This window comes from Scyliorhinus torazame, chromosome 11, assembly GCF_047496885.1.
Source record: "Scyliorhinus torazame isolate Kashiwa2021f chromosome 11, sScyTor2.1, whole genome shotgun sequence".
NCBI lineage: Eukaryota > Metazoa > Chordata > Chondrichthyes > Carcharhiniformes > Scyliorhinidae > Scyliorhinus > Scyliorhinus torazame.
In genome coordinates, this window is record NC_092717.1 from 105,620,805 (window position 1) to 105,642,617 (window position 21,813).

The 21,813-nt window shown below is 50.3% G+C and overlaps 1 protein-coding gene across 13 annotated transcripts in view; it reads left to right on the forward strand.

The window, feature by feature from the left end:
• eya1 (EYA transcriptional coactivator and phosphatase 1) overlaps positions 1-21,813 on the forward strand; it is a 314,469-nt gene that overhangs the window by 123,896 nt on the left and 168,760 nt on the right. For all 13 annotated transcript variants that reach the window (XM_072467575.1, XM_072467570.1, XM_072467574.1 and 10 more), the window contains one exon: positions 10,168-10,250. In XM_072467575.1, the coding sequence (XP_072323676.1) occupies positions 10,168-10,250 (83 nt within the window). The remainder of the gene's footprint in view (positions 1-10,167; positions 10,251-21,813) is intronic.

Here is a 21,813-nt window from a genome sequence, read left to right on the forward strand (position 1 = left end):
AGCCCAGTGTACTAAACCAGCCGAAGGCAGCTCATCACTACCTCCTTAAGGGCAATTAGGGATGGGCTAAAATGCTAGCCTTGCCCAGCGATGCTCACATCAAGAATGTATTTTTAAAATCTGCAGTTGACTGATGACAGTCAGTACCCTTAAACTTTCCGTGCGAGATATTCCGTCCCTGGGACGCCTGGAATTGATGGGACTGGGAATCTGGCATTGGGGGAAAATCGGGCTGGGTGCCAGGCGACGATCCAAATGGCATGCTCTGACCGCCCCCCTCCCCCTCCCCCCTGCCCCCCAGTGGCGGCGTGATCGAGGTCCACAATGTGCGCCATCAGGCGAGATGTACATAAATGCAAATAGGTCTTGATGACTCATTGTGTAGCGGGCTCAGCACCCTATGCTCCAGCCTCCTGTGATTCTCCTATTCCTGCAGCTGGGAAACACACAGACGCGGATCAATTATGGTCTCAGCAATCATGAACCTGATGTAGTAGATCTCGCAGTGGACCAAGGGGGCAACAGTTTCCCTCTTGACCCACCGCAAGGTCACCACATCAGGGCCACGCTGAAAGAGACCATCGAGCCCCCCTCAACAATGCACTGCCTGCCCACACCTCTTCCAGCTGACCCTCCTCCCACATAGGGAACTCTATAATAGGGGGACCCCCTCCCAGGGACCCTTGTAATAGGGGGACCCCCAATTCCCCAGTAAAATGGAGACCCCCCGAGGGACCCCTGTATTAGGGGGAGCCCCCCCCTACAGGGAGCCCTGTAATAGGGGTACCCCCACCACAGGGACCCCTGTATTCGGGGGACCCCCCACAGGGACCCCTGAATAAGAGTACCCCTCACCACAGGGACCCCTGTAATAGGGGGACCCCCAGGGACCTCTTTAATAATGGACTTCCCCCCCCCCCCAGGGACCCTGTAATAGGGATCCCGGCAGCATGGTAGCATAGTGGTTAGCACTGTTGCTCCACAGCTCCAGGGTCCCGGGTTCAATTCCCACTTGGGTCATTGTCTGTGCGGAGTCTGCACATTCTCCCTGTGTCGGTGTGGGTTTCCTCCGCGCGCTCCAGTGTCCTCCCACAAGTCCTGAAAGATGTCCCAAAAGACGTGCTTGTTAGGTAAATTGGACATTCTGAATCCTCCCTCAATGTACCTGAGCAGGCGCCGTAGTATGGCGACACAGAGCTTTTCACAGTAACTTCATTGCAGTGTTAATGGATGCCTACTTGTGACAATAATAAAGATTATTATTATTATTATTATAGGGAGACCGCCCACAGGGGCCCCTGTAATAGGGAGACCCCACCGCTGGACCGCTGTATTTTGGGGAAAACCCAGGGACCCCATGCCGAAAGGAGCCACCTCCACAGTCCCCCATAAATGCACAGATCCCCCCCTCACACATAAATGAGACCCCGCCTGGAAGCTAGGCAGCTGTCCAGACGGGAGCAATGAGACACATTCCTTGAAGGAGAGCAGCTGTGCCCTACCGTCTGGTTCCCACAGATCTATTAAGCCACAATGTTTGTAAACATTGACCACATCAAAGAGATGTAAGAGCATTCCAAGCATTAAGTGCATTCCAAACACTCAGGCGTGTGATTTCACTGCACTTACCTCTCTTTGCTGTGGTCAATGTTTACCAACATGCGGGTTTCATCACTTCGGCCATTGAAGCGTGAAAGGATATGAATGGATCAAAGCTGGTAATTTTTTAAAACTCGCTGTCAATCACAGACCAATGCTGGCAAGCTATGAATGGCTTGCAGATAGTGGATCCGTGGGAACCAGACACAGGCACAGATCCTCTCTTTTGAGGAATGGATGGCTGGTGCTGCAAGGTAAGTATCCCAGCTATTTTTTCAATAAAATATTTTCATTCTCCTTTTTCACATTTTCTCCCAAATTTACACCCAACAATAAACAATAATCAGTAACGAATGTAATGTCAATCCCCATATCAATAACAATGGTCTCATCTTCCCACCAAACCCCAGACATTAACCCACATGTTAACATAAACAAATGACAAAAAGGAATCAGGAATCACCCATAGTCACCATTAACACATAACAGTCCCCTCCCCCCAAACCTCCCAGCGCCGCCCCCCCCCCCCCCAACCCCAATGTTCTATGTAATTCAATTCTCGAAAGTGCATAATGAATAACGCCCATGAATTGTAGAACCCCTCCATCCTTCCACTCAGTTCAAATTTAACCTTCTCAAGAGTCAGGAATTCCAGCAGGTCCTCCCGCCACGCCAGGTCACAGGGTGGAGAGGTTGATCTCCACATTAACAGGATCCACCTTTGGGCGATCAACGAGGCGAAGGCTGCAACATCTGCCTCCTCACCCATTTCCAGGCCCGGCTGGTCCGACACCCCGAATATGGCCTCTCGAGGGCCCGGGTCCAGTTTCACATGCACCACTTTAGAGATTGCCCTAAAAACCTCCTTCCAGTTATCCTCCTGCTTTGGACAGGACCAAAACATTTGAATGTGGTTTGACCCCCCCCCATCCCCCCGCCCCCCCACCCCCCCGCCGCAACGTTCACACACATCTTCTACCCCTCCAAGACTCGGCTCATCCTCGCCCACATAAGGTGTGCTCTAAACACCACCTTCAGCTGTATCAGCCCAAACCTCGCACACGAGGTGGAGGCGTTCACCTTCCGGATCACCTCACACCAGAACCCCTCCTCCATATCCTCTCCCAACTCTTCCTCCCACTTTGCCTTGATCCCTTCCAGCGGTGCCTTCTCCTCTTCCAAAATAGCCCTGTAAACCGCCGCCCCCTTCTCCAGTCCCCCTGCCGTCAGCACCTCCTCCAGTAATGTGGAGGCCGACTCCACTGGGAAGCTCTATCTCCTTTCTGGCAAAGTCTCGAACCTGCATGTATCTTAATATTTCCCCCTGCTCCAGCCCATACTGCGCTCCCAGCTCTTTCAATCCTCAAACTGACCCCCAAGAAACAAATCTTTCAGTGTCCTAATTTCTTTCTCCTCCCATCTCCGAAAATTTCCATCCCACTTCCCCGGCTCAAATCTATGGTTCCCCCGAATCGGCATTTCGCTTGACCCTGCCCCCAACCCTGCCCCCGACCCGAAGTCCTGGCGAAACTGCCTCTAAATTCTCAACGAAGCTATTACTACCGGACTCCATGAATATCTCCCTGGGGCCGTCGGGAGCGGCGCTGTTCTACCGCCTTCAGTAGTTGCACCGTTCTAATTCTGGTCACCTTCCCTGCTATATGAACGAGATAATCATCCCTTTAATCTCTCTAAAAAATGCCTTTGGCAGGAAATTCGGCAGGCTTTAGAAAATAAACAGAAATCGCGGAAACACATTCATTTTAACCATCTGTACCCAACCCGCCAGTGACAGAGGCAGACTGTCCCACCTTGCCAGATCAGCTTTCGCTCTCCCCACCTAACTAGAAATGTTGTACCTATGGAGCCCCCAAATCCCGAGCAACCTACATCCGCAGGTATCTAAAGCGAGCCCCTGCCCTCAGGAATAGTAGCCCCCCACCCCTGCCCCCGCCCCCACCGCCGGCCTAGACACCACAAAATACTCACTCTTGTCGAGATTTAATTTGTACCCCGAGAAAGATCCAAACACCCGAAGCAGCTCCAGTATTCCCACTATTGACACACTCGGTTCCAACACATAGAAGAACAAGTCATCATCATATAAGGACACCCTATGCTCTATCACTCGCGCCCCCCCCCCCCCCACACTATCCCTTTCCATACCCCAAAACATCTTAACGTGATGACCAATGGCTCAATCGCGAGTGCAAACAGCATGGAGGACACAGGTCATCCCTGCCTAGTCGCACGGTGGAGAGAAAAGTATCTCGAGCTGATGTTGTTTGTGCGGACACTCGCCTTCGGCTCCTTATTTAGTACCCAGTTCACAAATCTTGGTCCAATCCCAAACCTCTCCAGAACTGCCATCAAGTTACCCCCATTCTATCCGGTCAAACGCCTTCTCAGCGTCCAATGCCACAACCCCCTCTGTTTCCTTCCCCTCTGCCGGTGCCATAACGACGTTCAATACCCTTCTAACGTTTGAAAAGAGCTGCCTCCCTCTCACAAACCCCGTCTGATCTTCACCTATCACCTTCGGGAGGCACTCCTCCAGCCTACCCGCCAGTACCTACGTCAATATCTTTGCGTCCACGTTTAAAAGTGATATGGGCCTATACGACCCACACTCCGTCGGATCCTTATCTTTCTTAAGTAACAGGGAAATCGATGCCTGCCCCAAAGTTTGTGGTAACACCCCCTTCCCTATCGCCTCCTCAAACACCCCACCATCAGGGGTACCAGCTTATATTCCACCGGAAAAAGTATTTTGGCTATAATGTTTTCCATTGCTCCTGTCTGGATTGCTCTCTAGCTTCCAGACAAGAGTCCATTTTCTTGGTGGGGGGTGGGGAGAGGGGGGTCTGTGTGTGTGTGGGGGATCTGTGGAGGTGTTCCTTCAAGTAGGGGGTTCTCCCTATTGCAGTGGCCCTGGGGAGGGAGTCCTCCTATTGCACCCTATTGCAGGGGTCCCCCCATTGCACACTATTACAAGGGTCCCTGGAGGGGGGAACCTCCTATTACAGGGATCCCTGGGGAGGATGCGTCGGTTCACCCCCGTACTTGGGGGTCAGGTGGGGCACCCAGGCACTCCGGGGCTGCTGTGTAGTGTGGGGGGAGGTGCCGGTGCCAATTTGCGATGCAGGGCGGGAGGGGGGGCCGCCGGCTGCGGGACCTCACTATCGGATCGCCCACTCAAGATGGCGACCTGATAACGGGATTCCCTGGGAATCCCTTGTATTCCATGCCATGCATAAATTTGCATAATGGGGAACACTGAATGGCATCCCGATTTTCAATCCCAGAGAGATCGTAAAACTAGTGCAATTCAGCTCTAGCGGGAGAACATAGGGACTGAATTCTCCGCCCTACCGCGCTACATTTCTATTTCACTCTGCTGGCGGGATGCTCCTTTGCATCGTATGTCAATGGTTTTTCCCATTGTGGAGCAGCCCCACGCCGTCGGGGAACCCACGGGCTACCGGCGAAACGGAGCATCCCACCGACGGAAAATCCAGCCCCTTGTCTCCCAAACGTAGAATCCAGTCCTCCATCTTTCTAACTATGCTGCACTATTATCCTGTGGAGAGAGTGATTTGGGTGGCAAACAGAACCACCCTCCTTCCTATCGCTTAGAATCATAGAATTTACAATGCAAAAGGAGGCCATTCGGCCCATCGTGTCTACCCCAGCCCTTGAAAGAGCACCCTACTTAAGCCCATACCTCCACCCTATTCCCATAAGCCCACCTAGCCTTTGGACACTAAGGGGCAATTTAGCATGGCCAATCCACCTAACATGCACATCTTTGGACTGTGGGAGGAAACCGGAGCACCCGGAGGAAACCCACGCAGACACGGGGAGAAAGTGAAAACTCCACACAGACAGTGACCCAAAGCCGGAATTGTACCCAGGTCCCTGGAACAATGAAGCAGCAGTGCTAACCGCGTGCCACCGTATTGATTTTTGAATTTGTCCACGCCACATGCCATCAGTTAGGAGGTTTGCACACCATCTTAGGAATTATTTTAACCCAAGCCATCTGATAGGATCTCATAATCTGCCAGTTTTACAGCCTGACCTCTTAAACCATGTACTTTTGTGGCCTCTGTTGGCCCTGAATCCTTTTCCCGCTGGATTGGCCTGGTGGAAACCCAAAATGGTTTGCAATACGACATTATAGTGAAGTAACAGTCGGATCCCAGTGACTTCAGTAGAGCCTGATTAAAAATTACCCAGATGGCTACCAGTGGGTGTCCCTCCTACTTAGTCAGAAGAACAGGTTAAAGTAGGAACCTACAAGAAAAAAGTGGTACGTCAGCAGGTAAATCTCAAAGGAGACTGCTCATTTGCCAAGTGGACAGTGGTAAAATTGTTGAAATATTAAAATCATCCTGCACATGTTTGTCACTATCAATAAGATACAGTGTCTGCTTCCTATTCAATATGAATTAGGATCACCATTTAAACATTTTGTTTTAATGGTGATCATTACCAGTTTATGTCAGTGCAGGACAAACATTTTTCAAGCATAGATGGTCATAGATTGAGAGCAGGCAATCAAATATCCCTGGAATCTTGGTCTCCTTTTCAATTAGAGTTACCCAGGGCCTTAGTAAAGATCATCTTTAAAGAATGAACCAATAGTCCTGAAAGTCTGTCCTTAAATCCTGTGTGGCAATTCTGCACTTTGATATTTTGTATTAAGTGCAGGGTAAGAACAGAAAGTTACAGATTTTCAGCAAGTCTCCCTCTGTGTATCAGAACAGGCGCCGGAATGTGGCGACTAGGGGATTTTCACAGTAACTAATTGCAGTGTTAATATAAGCCTACTTGTGACACTAATAAAGATCATCATCTTAGAAATCCCTTTCTGCACAGACTATTATTAAATTTGTTTGGTAGTCTTAACCTTCAAGGGCAATTGACCTAAATATCTGCAGCACTTCAAACATTCTCTGTACATCAGAAATACCAGGAATAGGACAAACCCAAATATTATCCTCTGATTTGAAAACAGAAGCACAGAGTCTCTGGTTCATTAGAAGTGGTATCTACTGGGGGACGGGGGGGGGGGGGGGGGGGGGCGGTGGTGCAGTGGTTAGCACCGCCGCCTAACACTGCTTACAACCCGGGTTCGATCCCAGCCTTGGGTCACTGTCCGCGTGGAGTTTGCACATTTTCCCTGTGTTTGTGTGGGTCTCACCCCCACAACCCAAAGATGTGCAGGGTAGGTGGTCTGGCCACTCTAAATTGCCACTTAAGTGAGAATTTTTTTTTAAAAAAAGAAGTGCCTACTTGGAAATCCAGGCATGGATTGTAACCTGAACCCCAAGAATTTTAAATGTTGGCATAAAAGGGGTTTGGAGCAGAGCATTCATTTTTCCTGAAGGACAGTAAGAATGGTGAATGCCTGAGGAAGGAGCAGTGCTCCGAAAGCTAGCGATTGAAAACAAACCTGTTGGACTTTAACCTTGTGTTGTAAGACGTCTTACTGTGCACGCAGACACACGGTAACCCAAGGCCGGAATTGCACCTGGAACCCTGGAGCTGTGAGGCAGCCAGTCCAAAGCCGGCATCTCCACATCATGGTTTCCTGAAGAAGGAAAAGCAATGGCATTGTGTCATGGAGGCAGCCAAAATGGCAACATTTTTGCCATCCATGGGTAGATTCCCAGGATGTGCCCTCGAGTTGTGAAAGTGCTCACCCAAATTATTTACACCAAGTTACCACTGCTTGACTAGTAAACATTAGCAGGGCAGGTGACTGAGGTTACTGATGTAAATTAGCTCGCTGTATAATTTGTTATTAAAACAGTTCACCATTGGAGATTACAAAAGGAAAATCACTATTGCCTGATTCATTCTAGGATGCATTTGTGGAAATATTGGTAGCAGTGAAGATAGAATAGCTCTTCTCATCAATTAATCCTGTGTGCATTTAATTTACAATGTATTTAATACATTAAATATACCGAGATTAACAGAAGCTAATGGATCTTTGTGAATCAATCCAAGGGAAGAATCTCATTGAGACAAATATACACACAGTTATGTACAGTTAGACAACACTGTTTATAAGCAAGATTGCGGTGTCATATCAGAGCAGACTGGACTGACTCTGAAAGGGGACAACATATTTGGGTGCTTTTCTAGTTACAGGCTCAGCCTTTGCACTATTTGGACTCTAATATGTTCCACATATGTTTTATGAAGAGGGACTGAATTATATTATAGTGGCGATGTAATTCTCCTTCAATCTTATTATGAGCAGTGTAAGTGTCTAAATTTAAATACTGCTGATACTGATACCAGCATCAGTCTAAAGAAGCAAATTATGGGACCTGGTTGGAAAGAATAATCATAGAATCACAGAATTTACAGTGCAGAAGGAGACCATTTGGCCCATCAAGTCTGCACCGGCCCTTGGAAAGAGCACCTCACTTAAGCCCACGCCTCCATCCCATCCCTGTAACCCAGTAACCCCACCTCACCTTTTGGACACTAAGGGGCAAATTTAGCATGGCCAATCCACCTAACCTGCACATCTTTGGACTGTGGGAGGAAACCGGAGCACCCGGAGGAAACACACGCAGACACACAGTAACCCAAGGCCGGAATTGCACGTGGGACCCTGGAGCTGTGAGGCAGCAGTGTTAACCACTGTGCCACCATGCCGCCCTAATGATCAAAACTAATTATGGGTTCTTTTCTCATTCAATGTTTCTGTCCAGAAAAGAATAGGTTTTAGATGGGAGTATGACTAGACATACTATATAGAAGTTTGTACTTTTATGTATATGTATGGGGTTTGTGCAGAGTGATGCTTAGTTGTTTCATCATGAAGGCATACATGAAATAAGGACTAGCTTTCAGCACTGTTTTAGGCGTTAGACATTCAGTTAAAGGATCATTGGCTTTTCTGCATCCTGAGGGGCATAGTGAAGCCCTGAAGTAAATTTTTATACCTTGACGAAGTAGAATTTTCTGAATCAAAATTGAGATGAGAACCATTTAAACATTTCCTTGATTCCAATTTTTAAATATCTATACTATGGCACATAACTTTTTTTCTCGATGTTTGGATCCTTTTTCACATGACAGTATCAAACTTGGTGCAATGAGTTGGTATGGAAATTTTGCTGCAATTATCCAGGGCCTTGGTGAGGCCACTCTTGGAATATTGTGTGCAGTTTTGGCCTCCTTTTCATAGACTTTCATGGAATTTACAGTGCAGAAGGAAGTCATTCGGCCTATCGAGTCAATACCGGCTCTTGGAAAGAGCACCCGACTTAAGCCCACACCTCCACCCTATCCCCGCAACCCAGCAGCCCCATCTAACCTAAGGGCAATTTTAGCATGGCCAGTCCACCTAACCAGTACACCTTTGGACTGTGGGAGGAAACCGGAGCACCCGGAGGAAACCCATGCACACACGGGGAGAACGTGCAGACTCCGCACAGACAGTGACCCAAGCGGGAATCGAATCTGGGACCCTGGCGCTGTGAAGCAACTGTGCTAACCACTGTGCTACCGTGCTGCTTTCTGTGGAAGGATGTTCTTGCTCGAAATGGAGTGAAGCATAGGTTTACCAGACGATTCCTAGGAGGGTGGGACCGATGTATAAGGAGAGATTGACTCGTTTAGGATTGTATTCGCTGGAGTTCAGAAGATTGAGGCGTGATCTCATCGAAGCCTATAAAATTCTACCAGGACTAGACAGGGTTGATGCAGGAAGGATGTTTCTAATGGTGGGTGTGTCAAGAACCAAGGGTTACAGTCGACCATTTAAGACAGATGAGGAGAAACTTCTTCATCCAGAGAGTGGTCGGCCTGTGGAATTTGCTACCACAGGAAGTAGTTGAGGCCAAAACATTGTATGTTTTCAAGAAGCAGTTAGATATAGCAAATAAGGTGAAAGGGATCAAAGGATATGGGGGAGGTAAGCGAGATTTGGCTATTGAATTGGATGATCAGCCATGATCATAATGAATGGCGGAGCAGGCTCGAAGGGCTGAATGGTCTTCTCCTGTTCCTGCTTTCTATGTTTCTATGATAGCTTATGCTATTGGACTAGTAAACTGGAGATATGAGTTCATCATCCTACCAAGGCAGCAGAAAAATTAATAAATCTGAAATAAAAAGCTGATATCAGTAATGGTACCCAGGAAACAACAGAATTGTTGTAAAAAAAACAATCTGGTTCACCAATATCTTTAGGGAAGGAAATCTTCTATCCTTGCATCGTCTGGCATGCATGTGACTCCAGACTCTCAGCAATCTGTTTGACTCTAAACTGTCTTCTGAAATGGCCACGCAAACCATTTCAGAAATGCTGAGCTTGTGAAGAATGCCCTCATCCCATGAATGAATAAAAAAAAATCAAAGCAAAATCTATGATTGGTTGTGAGAATCTAGAATTGATAACTAGGAAATAAATGTAACAGCCATGCAATATGGCATTTTATTTCCGAAGCTCTTGTGTACGCTGGGAACATGTTTACCCAAAATACAGGGATTAGATTTTGTTGAAGAAAATAAAAGTCTGACTAAAGTTTTCTTTTTCAGGGGGATGTTTTACATCAGCATCAGGGATTTACACAGGAAGCAATTCACTTACAAATTCGACAGGCTTTAATAGCTCACATCAGGTATTGCATCTTATTTTATACTTTTAGTAAAAACAATAATGTTAAGGCTAAATTAATTCAATGCTAAATCATTACCTACATAACTGGAAGAAATAAATAACAGAATAAATCCAGCAACACTACTATTGTACATCAATTATTTTGGTAATTCGTTGCTATTTTATGGGAATATTATCAGTTGCAATTTGCAATGTATTTCCATCCTTCCTTTAATGTGAATGAGGCAGCAGTTCTAAGAAGGTTTACCAGACTAATAGCTGAAATGGATCTTCTGAGAAAAGATTGGAGAGCCTAGGCTTGTGTATGCTGGAGTTTGGAAGAATAAGAGGAGACTTAATTGAAATATGTTAGATCCTGAGGGGTCTTGACAGGGTGAATGGGGAAAGAATGTTTCCTCTTTTGGGAGAATCTTGAACTCGGGATCGCTGTTTGAAAATAAGTTCTCCTGCTGGAGAAGAATCGCTCTAGGTCTCCGCTGGCATGAGGAGAGTGATCCGGTATGAGATGCCCTCTCCTTTGCCATGAAATTTTATGCATAGCGAGGAGGACGCAAGATTCCATAGGAATCCTAGTTTGAGTCGCTATTTTGAGCGGGCAGCCCAATACAGAGGTCTGCCGGTGGCCCTCCCCCCATTGAAAAGTATGGGCATCCTCACCTTCCCCCCCAACCACCACCACAGGAATAATGGATCACCCCCCCTTCCCACAGCATTAACGCATCACCTCCCCATTAGACTCCCGACAGAGACCCGCTGTCATCAGAGACCCCCAACTAAGTGTGCCCTGCTGTGAAAAAGAGGAAATCAAAGCACTTAGCTGCCTTTGATGTGGTATAGGACTGTCAATCATAGCAAAGTGTTTATAAACATTGTGCTTAGCATCAAAGTAGGGTAAAGCATGAAGGGAAAGATCAGTAAACAAAAGCAGCTATCCCCGAAGTAATAAAATGTGTATTATTGGCTAGTACTTTGTGAAATTTGACAATTTGATACATTTGCATCCTCACACTGGCTCGGTGTAGCTTGCTCCTGTCACCACTCCCCGAGCATAGTGGTCCGATATCAAAAGCCCCCCGATGCAGACCCCGTTCAGAGGATGGTTGTTAGCACGCTCTCAGCAGAGAGACAGGAGTCAGACTTTTGCAGAAACTGAGGAGCACCAGAACCTACCTCACAGTGAGTGATCAGCACTCTCCTGCCTTGCAGATTAATCCGCTGACGGTGCCGACACAGGCCCATCATCTGGAGTGATGTTGCACAGACCTTTGGAGTGTGGAACAGGGTGCTCGGGGAGGAGGCAGTAGGATGAGGGGGGCCAGGGAATGTGGGTGGGTAGGAAGGAAATGGGGGGGTAGGAGGGATTGGAGTGGAGGGAGGGATGTGGGGGAAGGAGGGAAATGGAGGGAAGGAAGGAAATGGGGAGGGGGACAGAGGGAAATGGTGAGGGGGATAGAATGAAATGGGGGGGTGGGGTAGTGTGGGAAATGGCAGGGGGTGGGTGTTGAGCTGACAGAACAGCCTCAGCCTCTGAGAATCTGGAGATGATGAAGGCCTCCCTGGTCCTCTGAGTGTGTTGCACCCTTTTCGTAACAAGTCCAGGACCTCAGTGGGTATCCTTTATTCCCTAAGAGCCAACCCATCATCCTGGGGCTGTCCTCAAAGACCTGGAGATCTCCGAGTGTCCCAGGATGTAGCGGTCATGTATGCTCCCCGGGTAGCGGGCACAGACGTGCATAATCCGGAGGTCGTGGTCACACACGATCTGAGCATTCAGGGAGTGGAACTCCTTCCGGTTAATAAAGAGCACTCCCTGATGCCCTAGTGTGCATAGGGCAACATGAGTGCCATCAATTGCCCCCTGGATCTGGGGCATCCTGGCGATGGCAGCAAATCCTGCAGCCCAGGCATCGTGGTGGGCCTGGTCCAGCTCAAAGATGATAAAGTCTGATGCCCAGGCATATATAGCATCAATCACCTCCCGGATGCACCAGGGGGCTGTAAATACTGCACAGGTCCCCGCTCCGGCCCTGGAATGAACTGATGGCAGAAAGGTTGAGGGCAGTGTGCGGTGACCTTCACAGCCACCGGGAGCAAGTGTTCTCCTTCTCCACAGGGTTCCACCTCCACGAGAACATGGCACAGGTGCCGCACTATCTCTCTCCTGAAATGGAGTCCTTTGCAACACATGGGCCGGGATTCTCTGACCCATCCGCCGGGTTGGAGAATCCCCGGGGGCAACGTGAATCTCACCCCACCGCTCCGACGCCGGCTGCCGTATTCTCTAGTGCCGGTTTTCGGGCGGGGGCAGGGTTTACACCACGCCGGTCAGGGGGACGTTGGCAGCGGCCCCCCCCGGCAATTCTCTAGGGCCTGATGGGCCGCGCGACCGTCATTTTGTGGCCAGTCCAGCCAGCGTGAAATGGACATGGTCCATCATGGCGGGACCTGGCTTGGAGGCCGGCTAGGTAAGTCCTCGGGGGGGGGGGGGATCCGGCCCTGGAGGCCCCCAAGGCAGCCTGGCCCGTGATCAGGGCCCACTGATCTGTGGGCGGGCCTGCGCCATGGGGGCACTCTTTCCTTCCGTGCCGGCCTCTGTAGGGCTCCGCCATGGCCGGCACGGAGAAGAACTCCCCTGCGCATGCGCAGGAAACACGCCGGCCGGTCTGCGCATGCGCGGAACCACGGCGCCGGTTCTGCGCATGCGTCAACTTGCGCTGGCCCTTCGGCGCCGGTTGGCATCACGCCAACCCCTCCGCCGCCGGCCTAGCCCCCAGAAGTGTGGAGGAGTCCGCACCTTGCGGTCGGTCCGATGCCGGAGTGGTTCGCGCCGCTCTTGGCGCCAGGCCATCCGGTCAGTTGCGGGTTAATCCTGCCCATGGTCAGCTCTATGAATGACCAATGGCCTGTACACCTTGGGTCGTCGCTTGCCTCCCCTTATGAGTCCCTCCTCAATCTGATGGACGGCCGAGTCTTCAGGATGTGCAGCGGCCCCCTGCACATGTGGTGGCCCCCTCCAGCCTTCATCATTGCTGCTGCCTTCTCCGGCACCTGTCGCTTCGGCTGTCACCAGCACCTTTAGTTCAGCAGCTCCGGTGCCCTTGAGCTGGATGCCGAAAAATGGAAATGGTTACTAACCTCCTCACTTTCCCATAGATGCTATCGCACCAGCTTCATGTTTTTAAAACGGAGTACTGAACGACGTCCGTGTGATTTCTCACTCGGGAGACCGCTGCATTCGACTTCAATCTCGCGAATGAGATTGAAATGAATGCAAATGAGAATTAATGATACTCTCGCCATTTTTGGGTCAGATCCGGAACTTGCCATCGGGAGCGGGCTGGGTAAATTCCAAACTGGTTCGTGCCCGGCATGAACCTAGATTTTGGCCTTTTCCGTGATTTTTGGCCTTTCCCGCGCTTTATCCGGTATGCCAAGATCCCTGCCAGGCGCTACGCAGTAGTTAAATTGCACCTAGCGTCTTTGGAACTCTCTTCCTCAAAAGGTGGTAGAAGCAGAGTCTTTGAATATTCAAAAGGCAGAGGTTTATAGATTCTTGACAAGCAAGGTGGTGTAACGGTATCAAGGGTAAGCGGAAATGTGGGGTTTGAAGTTGCATTCAGGTCAGCCATGATCTTATTGAATGGCAGAGCAGGCCCGAGGGGCGGAGTGGCCTATTCCTGCTCCTGATTAGCTGTATGTTAACAACGAACAAACAAAGAACAAAGAAATGTACAGCACAGGAACAGGCCCTTCGGCCCTCCAAGCCCGTGCCGACCATGCTGCCCGACTAAACTACAATCTTCTACACTTCCTGGGCCGTATCCCTCTATTCCCATCCTATTCATATATTTGTCAAGATGCCCCTTAAATGTCCCTATCGTCCCTGCCTCCACTACCTCCTCTGGTAGTGAGTTCCAGGCACCCACTACCCTCTGTGTAAAAAAACTTGCCTCGTACATCTACTCTAAACCTTGCCCCTCTCACCTTAAACCTATGCCCCCTAGTAATTGACGCCTCTACCCTGGGGAAAAGCCTCTGACTATCCATTCTGTCTATGCCCCTCATAATTTTGTAGACCTCTATCAGGTCGCCCCTCAACCTCCGTCGTTCCAGTGAGAACAAACCGAGTTTATTCAACCGCTCCTCATAGCTAATGCCCTCCAACATTCTGGTAAATCTCTTCTGCACCCTCTCTAAAGCCTCCACATCCTTCTGGTAGTGTGGCGACCAGAATTGAACACTATACTCCAAGTGTGGCCTAACTAAGGTTCTATACAGCTGCAACATGACTTGCCAATTCTTATACTCAATGCCCCGGCCAATGAAGGCAAGCATGCTGTATGCCTTCTTGACTACCTTCTCCACCTGTGTTGCCCCTTTCAGTGACCTGTGGACCTGTACTCATAGATCTCTTTGACTTTCAATACTCTTGAGGGTTCTACCATTCACTGTATATTCCCTACCTGCATTAGACCTTCCAAAATGCATTACCTCACATTTGTCCGGATTAAACTCCATCTGCCATCTCTCCGTCCAAGTCTCCAAACAATCTAAATCCTGCTGTATCCTCTGACAGTCCTCATCGCTATCCGCAATTCCACCAATCTTTGTGTCGTCTGCAAACTTACTAATCAGACCAGTTACATTTTCCTCCAAATCATTTATATATACTACAAACAGCAAAGGTCCCAGCACTGATCCCTGCGGAACACCACTAGTCACAGCCCTCCAATTAGAAAAGCATCCTTCCATTGCTACTCTCTGCCTTCTATGACCTAGCCAGTTCTGTATCCACCTTGCCAGCTCGCCCCTGATCCCGTGTGACTTCACCTTTTGTACTAGTCTACCATGAGGGACCTTGTCAAAGGCCTTACTGAAGTCCATATAGACAACATCCAATGCCCTACCTGCATCAATCATCTTTGTGACCTCCTCGAAAAACTCTATCAAGTTAGTGAGACACGACCTCCCCTTCACAAAACCATGCTGCCTCTCACTAATACGTCCATTTGCTTCCAAATGGGAGTAGATCCTGTCTCGAAGAATTCTCTCCAGTAATTTCCCTACCACTGAAGTAAGGCTCACCGGCCTGTAGTTCCCTGGATTATCCTTGCTACCCTTCTTAAACAGAGGAACAACATTGGCTATTCTCCAGTCCTCTGGGACATCGCCTGAAGACAGTGAGGATCCAAAGATTTCTGTCAAGGCCTCTGCAATTTCCTCTCCAGCCTCCTTCAGTATTCTGGGGTAGATCCCATCAGGCCCTGGGGACTTATCTACCTTAATATTTTTTAAGACACCCAACACCTCGTCTTTTCGGATCTCAATGTGACCCAGGCTATCTACACACCCTTCTCCAGACTCAACATCTACCAATTCCTTCTCTTTGGTGAATACTGATGCAAAGTATTCAGTTAGTACCTCGCCCATTTCCTCTGGCTCCACACATAGATTCCCTTGCCTATCCTTCAGTGGGCCAACCCTTTCCCTGGCTACCCTCTTGCTTTTTATGTACGTGTAAAAAGCCTTGGGATTTTCCTTAACCCTATTTGCCAATGACTTTTCGTGACCCCTTCTAGCCCTCCTGACTCCTTGCTTAAGTTCCTTCCTACTTTCCTTATATTCCACACAGGCTTCGTCTGTTCCCAGCCTTTTAGCCCTGACAAATGCCTCCTTTTTCTTTTTGACAAGGCCTACAATATCTCTCGTTATCCAAGGTTCCCGAAAATTGCCATATTTATCCTTCTTCCTCACAGGAACATGCCGGTCCTGAATTCCTTTCAACTGACACTTGAAAGCCTCCCGCATGTCAGATGTTGATTTGCCCTCAAACATCCGCCCCCAATCTATGTTCTTCAGTTTCCGCCTAATATTGTTATAATTAGCCTTCCCCCAATTTAGCACATTCATCCTCGGACCACTCTTATCCTTGTCCACCAGCACTTTAAAACTTACTGAATTGTGGTCACTGTTCGCGAAATGCTCCCCTACTGAAACTTCTACCACCTGGCCGGGCTCATTCCCCAATACCAGGTCCAGTACCGCCCCTTCCCTAGTTGGACTGTCTACATATTGTTTTAAGAAGCCCTCCTGGATGCTCCTTACAAACTGTGCCCCGTCTAAGCCCCTGGCACTCAGTGAGTCCCAGTCAATATCGGGGAAGTTGAAGTCTCCCATCACCACAACCCTGTTGTTTTTACTCTTTTCCAAAATCTGTCTACCTATCTGCTCCTCTATCTCCCGCTCTTCAAATGATACTCAAATTGATCAGAACAGCAATCTTGTAGAATTGGTGCAAATGGGCCATTAATACAGTAAAAGCAGTGACTACCATTTTGAAAGAGGCCCATTGGAAGGAACCACCAGAATCCTGTGACATACTTTGGACCCCTGATTGATATTTTGATTAATTGGAGCTTGTAATCTGATTAATTCCACACGCAATAGTGGAAAAGATACAAAGCAACAGTAAGTTTGAAAGTATCTTCCTGGAGTCAGGAGCAGATCAAGCCCAAACCTAATGCATTTAGAGTACACCATAAATAATGATCTCTTATTCTCGCCCTCACATACATAGGGGGCATAGCCTCAAAATAAGGGGAAGTAGATTTAGGACTGAGCTTAGGAGGAACGTCTTCACCCAAAGGGTTGTGAACCTATGGAATTCCTTGCCCAGTGAAGCAGTAGAGGCTCCTTCATTAAATGTTTTTAAGATAAAGATAGATAGTTTTTTGAAGAATAAAGGGATTAAGGGTTATGGTGTTCGGGCCGGAAAGTGGAGCTGAGTCCACAAAAGATCAGCCATGATCTAACTAAATGGCGGAGCAGGCTCGTGGGCCCAGAAGGCCTACACCTGCTCCTAGTTCTTATGTTCTTATCCACATGCCCACATCTCTTCAGTATTCTACCAATATATTTCATTCTTAATTGGATTATTTCAAACTTCTGCTGATTTCAGTTGACTTTATTGGCCCTGTACCTTTTAAACTCTCCACCTAAGTGTTCCACCTGATATCTGCTTCAGACTTAATCTTGTATCTCAAGAAACCAACACATTCACTATTTATAATGCCCCCATAGCTTCCTTTATAAATGATTTCGACTTCCGGTTGCGGCTATGTGGAGCTAAGCCGCACGATTCAGCAGCTCCCGCGAAAACGGACTTTCGGGCTCGATAGAAGAGCCCCAACTGAACTTTTTTCACAGCCAACCTGTGGGGAAGAGAGGAGAGAGGTCCCCTACTAACTTGTATGGACCGGACCCGCAGCGAAACGGCCAAAAAAGTGGCATTGGAGCAGCGGGAGAAGAGAGGGAAAACAAGCAAAATGGCGGCGGCCGGGGACAAAGAGGAGATGCAGGAATTCATCAAGCGCTGCTTCGAGGAGCTGCGTAAGGAGATGGTGGCGCCTATGTTGGCAATAATTGAAGGACTGGGGGCAACCCAGAAGGCCCACGAGGTGAAGACCCAGGAGATCCAGGACAAAGTGAGTGAGAATGAGGACGAGCTCTTGGGCCTGGCGGTGAGAGTGGAGCAGCACGAGGCGCTACACAAGACGTGGGCGGGAAGACTCGAAGACCTGGAGAACAGGTCGAGGAGGAATAATCTGAGGATCCTGGGTCTCCCAGAAGGAGTGGAGGGGGCCGATGCCGCGGCATATGCGGGCACAATGATCGGGGCGCTGATGGGCGCGGAGGCCCCCCCGGGGTTGCTGGAGCTGGAAGGGGCGCACGGAGTGCTGGCGAGAACGCCCAAGGCAAATGAGCCGCCAAGGGCGATGGTGGTGAGATTTCACCGGTTTTTGGACAGAGAGAGGGTCCTGAAATGGGCCAAGAAGGAGCGGAGCAGCAAGTGGGACAACGCAGAGATCAGAATATACCCGGACTGGAGCACGGAGGTCGCTAAGCGGAGAGCGGGTTTCAACCGGGCCAAAGCGGTGCTGCATCGGAAAGGGGTGAAATTTGGAATGTTGCAGCCAGCGCGACTGTGGGTTACACATAACGGCCAACACCACTGCTTCGAAATGCCCGAAGAGGCGTGGACCTTTATAATAACTGAAAAGTTGGACTCTAATTGAGTGTTTGTGAGGGTGGGGGGTGTTTGAGGATTAAAGTACGATGGTTGTTGTATATAGGGGGTCAATCACGCGCAGGGAATGTTATATGGGCTGGACAGGAGCTGCGCCAGAGGGGGCGGGGCAGGCTTTGGAAAGCGCGGGGTTCTTTTCTCGTGCGCGGGAAGAAAGGCGGGAAGGGGAACGGAGGAACGTATATTGATGGGGAGACTCCCACACGGGGGGAGGGGTCAAAGGGATGGCGGGGGAAGCCGGGGTCAGCAGGTGTCAGCTGACTTACGGGAGTGATATGGGGGGGAGCAGAAAAGCTAGACGGGGATCTAGCGGGGGGAGGGGGGGGGAGGGGGGGAAGGGGGGGGGGTGGGGGGAAAAAGGGTTGCTGCTGCACTGGCCGAAAGGGAATGGGACACAGAAGAGGTGGTGGTGGTGGGGGGGGGGTGGTGAGAGCCCCTCCAATCCGGCTGATAACGTGGAACGTGAGGGGCCTGAATGGGCCGGTGAAGAGGGCTCGAGTGTTCGCACACTTGAAGGGACTGAAGGCAGACGTGGCTATGCCCCAAGAGACACACCTGAAGGTAGCGGACCAGGTTAGGTTAAGAAGGGGATGGGTAGGGCAGGTATTTCACTCGGGACTGGACGCGAAAAATAGAGGGGTGGCAATTCTGGTGGAAAAGCATGTGTCATTTGAGGCCAAGACTATCGTAGTGGATAATGGAGGGAGATATGTGATGGTGAGTGGTAGGTTGCAAGGGTCGTGGGTGGTGTTGGTAAATGTATACGCCCCGAACTGGGATGATGCTGGATTCATGAAGCGCATGTTGGGGCGCATTCCGGACCTGGAGGGAGGAGGCCTGATAATGGGAGGGGACTTCAATACAGTGCTGGACCCAGCACTGGACCGCTCCAGATCAAGGACGGGAAAGAGGCCGGCGGCGGCCAAGGTGCTCAGGGGGTTTATGGATCAGATGGGGGGAGTGGACCCATGGAGGTTTGTAAGACCGCAGGCTAGGGAATTTTCTTTCTTTTCCCACGTGCACAAGGCCTACTCCCAGATAGATTTCTTTGTTCTGGGCAGGGCGCTCATCCCGAGGGTGGAGGGGACGGAGTATTCGGCCATAGCCATTTCGGACCATGCCCCGCATTGGGTGGAAATGGGGCTGGGAGAGGAGAGGGACCAACGCCCACGGTGGCGGCTGGACGTGGGACTGTTGGCAGATGAGGTGGTGTGTGGGAAGGTGAGGGGGTGTATCGAAAGGTACTTGGAGGCCAACGACAATGGTGAGGTGCGAGTGGGGGTGGTATGGGAGGCGTTGAAGGCGGTGATCAGGGGAGAGCTAATCTCCATCAGGGAGAGGTTAGTGGGGGAGATTTTGCGAGTTGACAGGAGATACGCAGAGGCCCTGGAGGAAAGATTACTTGGGGAAAGACGACGGCTCCAGACGGAGTTTGACCTGTTGACCACGGGGAAGGCGGAGGCACAGAGGAGGAAGGCGCAGGGGGCGACCTACGAGTTCGGGGAAAAGGCCAGTCGGATGCTGGCACACCAGCTCTGTAAGAGGACGGCAGCGAGGGAAATAGGGGAAATCAAAGATGGAGGGGGAGCCACGGTTCGGAGTGCAACGAAAATAAACAAGGTATTCAAGGCCTTCTATGAAGAGCTGTACAGATCCCAGCCTCCAGGAGGGGAAGAGGGGATGAGACGATTCCTAGACCAACTGCGGTTCCCAAGGGTGGAGGAGCAAGAGGCGGCTGGTTTCGGGGCACCAATCGGGTTGGAGGAGCTGAGTAAGGGTTTGGGGAGTATGCAGGCGGGGAAGGCCCTGGGGCCGGACGGGTTCCCGGTGGAGTTCTATAGAAAGTATGTGGACCTATTGGCCCCGCTACTAGTGAGGACCTATAACGAGGCAAGAGAGGAGGGGACCCTGCCCCCGACAATGTCGGAGGCGACAATTTCCTTGATTCTGAAGCGAGACAAGGACCCACTGCAATGTGGATCGTACAGGCCGATTTCGCTCCTCAATGTAGACGCTAAGTTATTGGCAAAAGTGCTGGCCACGAGGATTGAGGACTGTGTACCGGGGGTGATACATGAGGACCAGGCGGGATTCGTAAAGGGCAGGCAATTAAACACTAACGTGCGGCGGCTCTTAAACGTGATAATGATGACGTCGGAGGAGGGAGAGGCGGACATAGTGGCAGCTATGGACGCGGAAAAGGCCTTTGACCGAGTAGAGTGGGAGTACCTCTGGGAGGTGTTGCGTAGGTTTGGGTTTGGGGGAGGGTTTATTAGCTGGGTTAAGCTCCTTTACAGTGCCCCGGTGGCGAGTGTGGTGACGAACCGGCGGAGGTCGGAGTACTTTCGGCTGTACCGAGGAACGAGGCAGGGGTGCCCCATGTCCCCCCTGTTGTTTGCATTGGCGATTGAACCCTTGGCCATAGCACTGAGGGAGTCTAATAAATGGAGGGGGGTGGTCCGCGGGGGAGAAGAGCATCGGGTGTCACTATACGCGGATCATCTGCTGTTGTACGTGGCGGACCCAATGGAGGGGATGGTGGAGGTCATGCAGACTCTGAGGGAGTTTGGGGAGTTCTCGGGCTATAAGCTCAATGTAGAGAAGAGTGAACTTTTTGTTCACTCAGGCAGGGGACCAAGAAAGAGGGATAGGGGACCTACCGCTGAGGAGGGCGACGGGGAGTTTTCGGTATCTGGGGATCCAGATAGCTAGGAGTTGGGGGGCCCTACACAAATTGAATCTGACGAGGTTGGTGGACCAAATGGAGGCGGACTTCAAAAGATGGGACATGTTGCCGCTTTCGTTGGCGGGTAGAGTGCAGTCGGTCAAAATGGTGGTCCTTCCGAGGTTTTTGTTTGTGTTTCAGTGCCATCCCATCGTGATCACCAAGGGCTTTTTTAAGAGAGTAAGTAGGAGTATTATGGGGTTTGTGTGGGCGAATAAGACCCCGAGGGTAAGAAGAGGGTTCCTGGAATGCAGTAGGGACCGAGGAGGGTTGGCGCTGCCAAACCTAGGGAGCTTCTACTGGGCAGCAAATGTGGCGATGATCCGCAAGTGGGTTATGGAGGGAGAGGGGGCGGCATGGAAGAGGATGGAGATGGCGTCCTGTAAAGGAACGAGCTTGGGGGCATTGGTGACGGCACCGCTGCCGTTCTCGCCATCAAAGTATACCACGAGCCCGGTGGTGGCGGCAACATTAAGGATCTGGGGCCAGTGGAGACGGCACAGGGGTGCAGTGGAAGCCTCGGTGTGGTCCCTGATCAGGGGTAACCACCGGTTTGTCCCGGGGAAGATGGACGGGGGGTTCCAGGGCTGGCATCGGGCGGGGATTAGAAGAATGGGGGACCTGCTCATTGACCGGACATTTGCCAGCCCACGGGCACTTGTGGAGAAGTTTGAGCTACCCCCGGGAAATGCATTTAGATATATGCAGGTGTGAGGGCTTTTGTGAGGCGACAGGTCAGGGAATTCCCGTTGC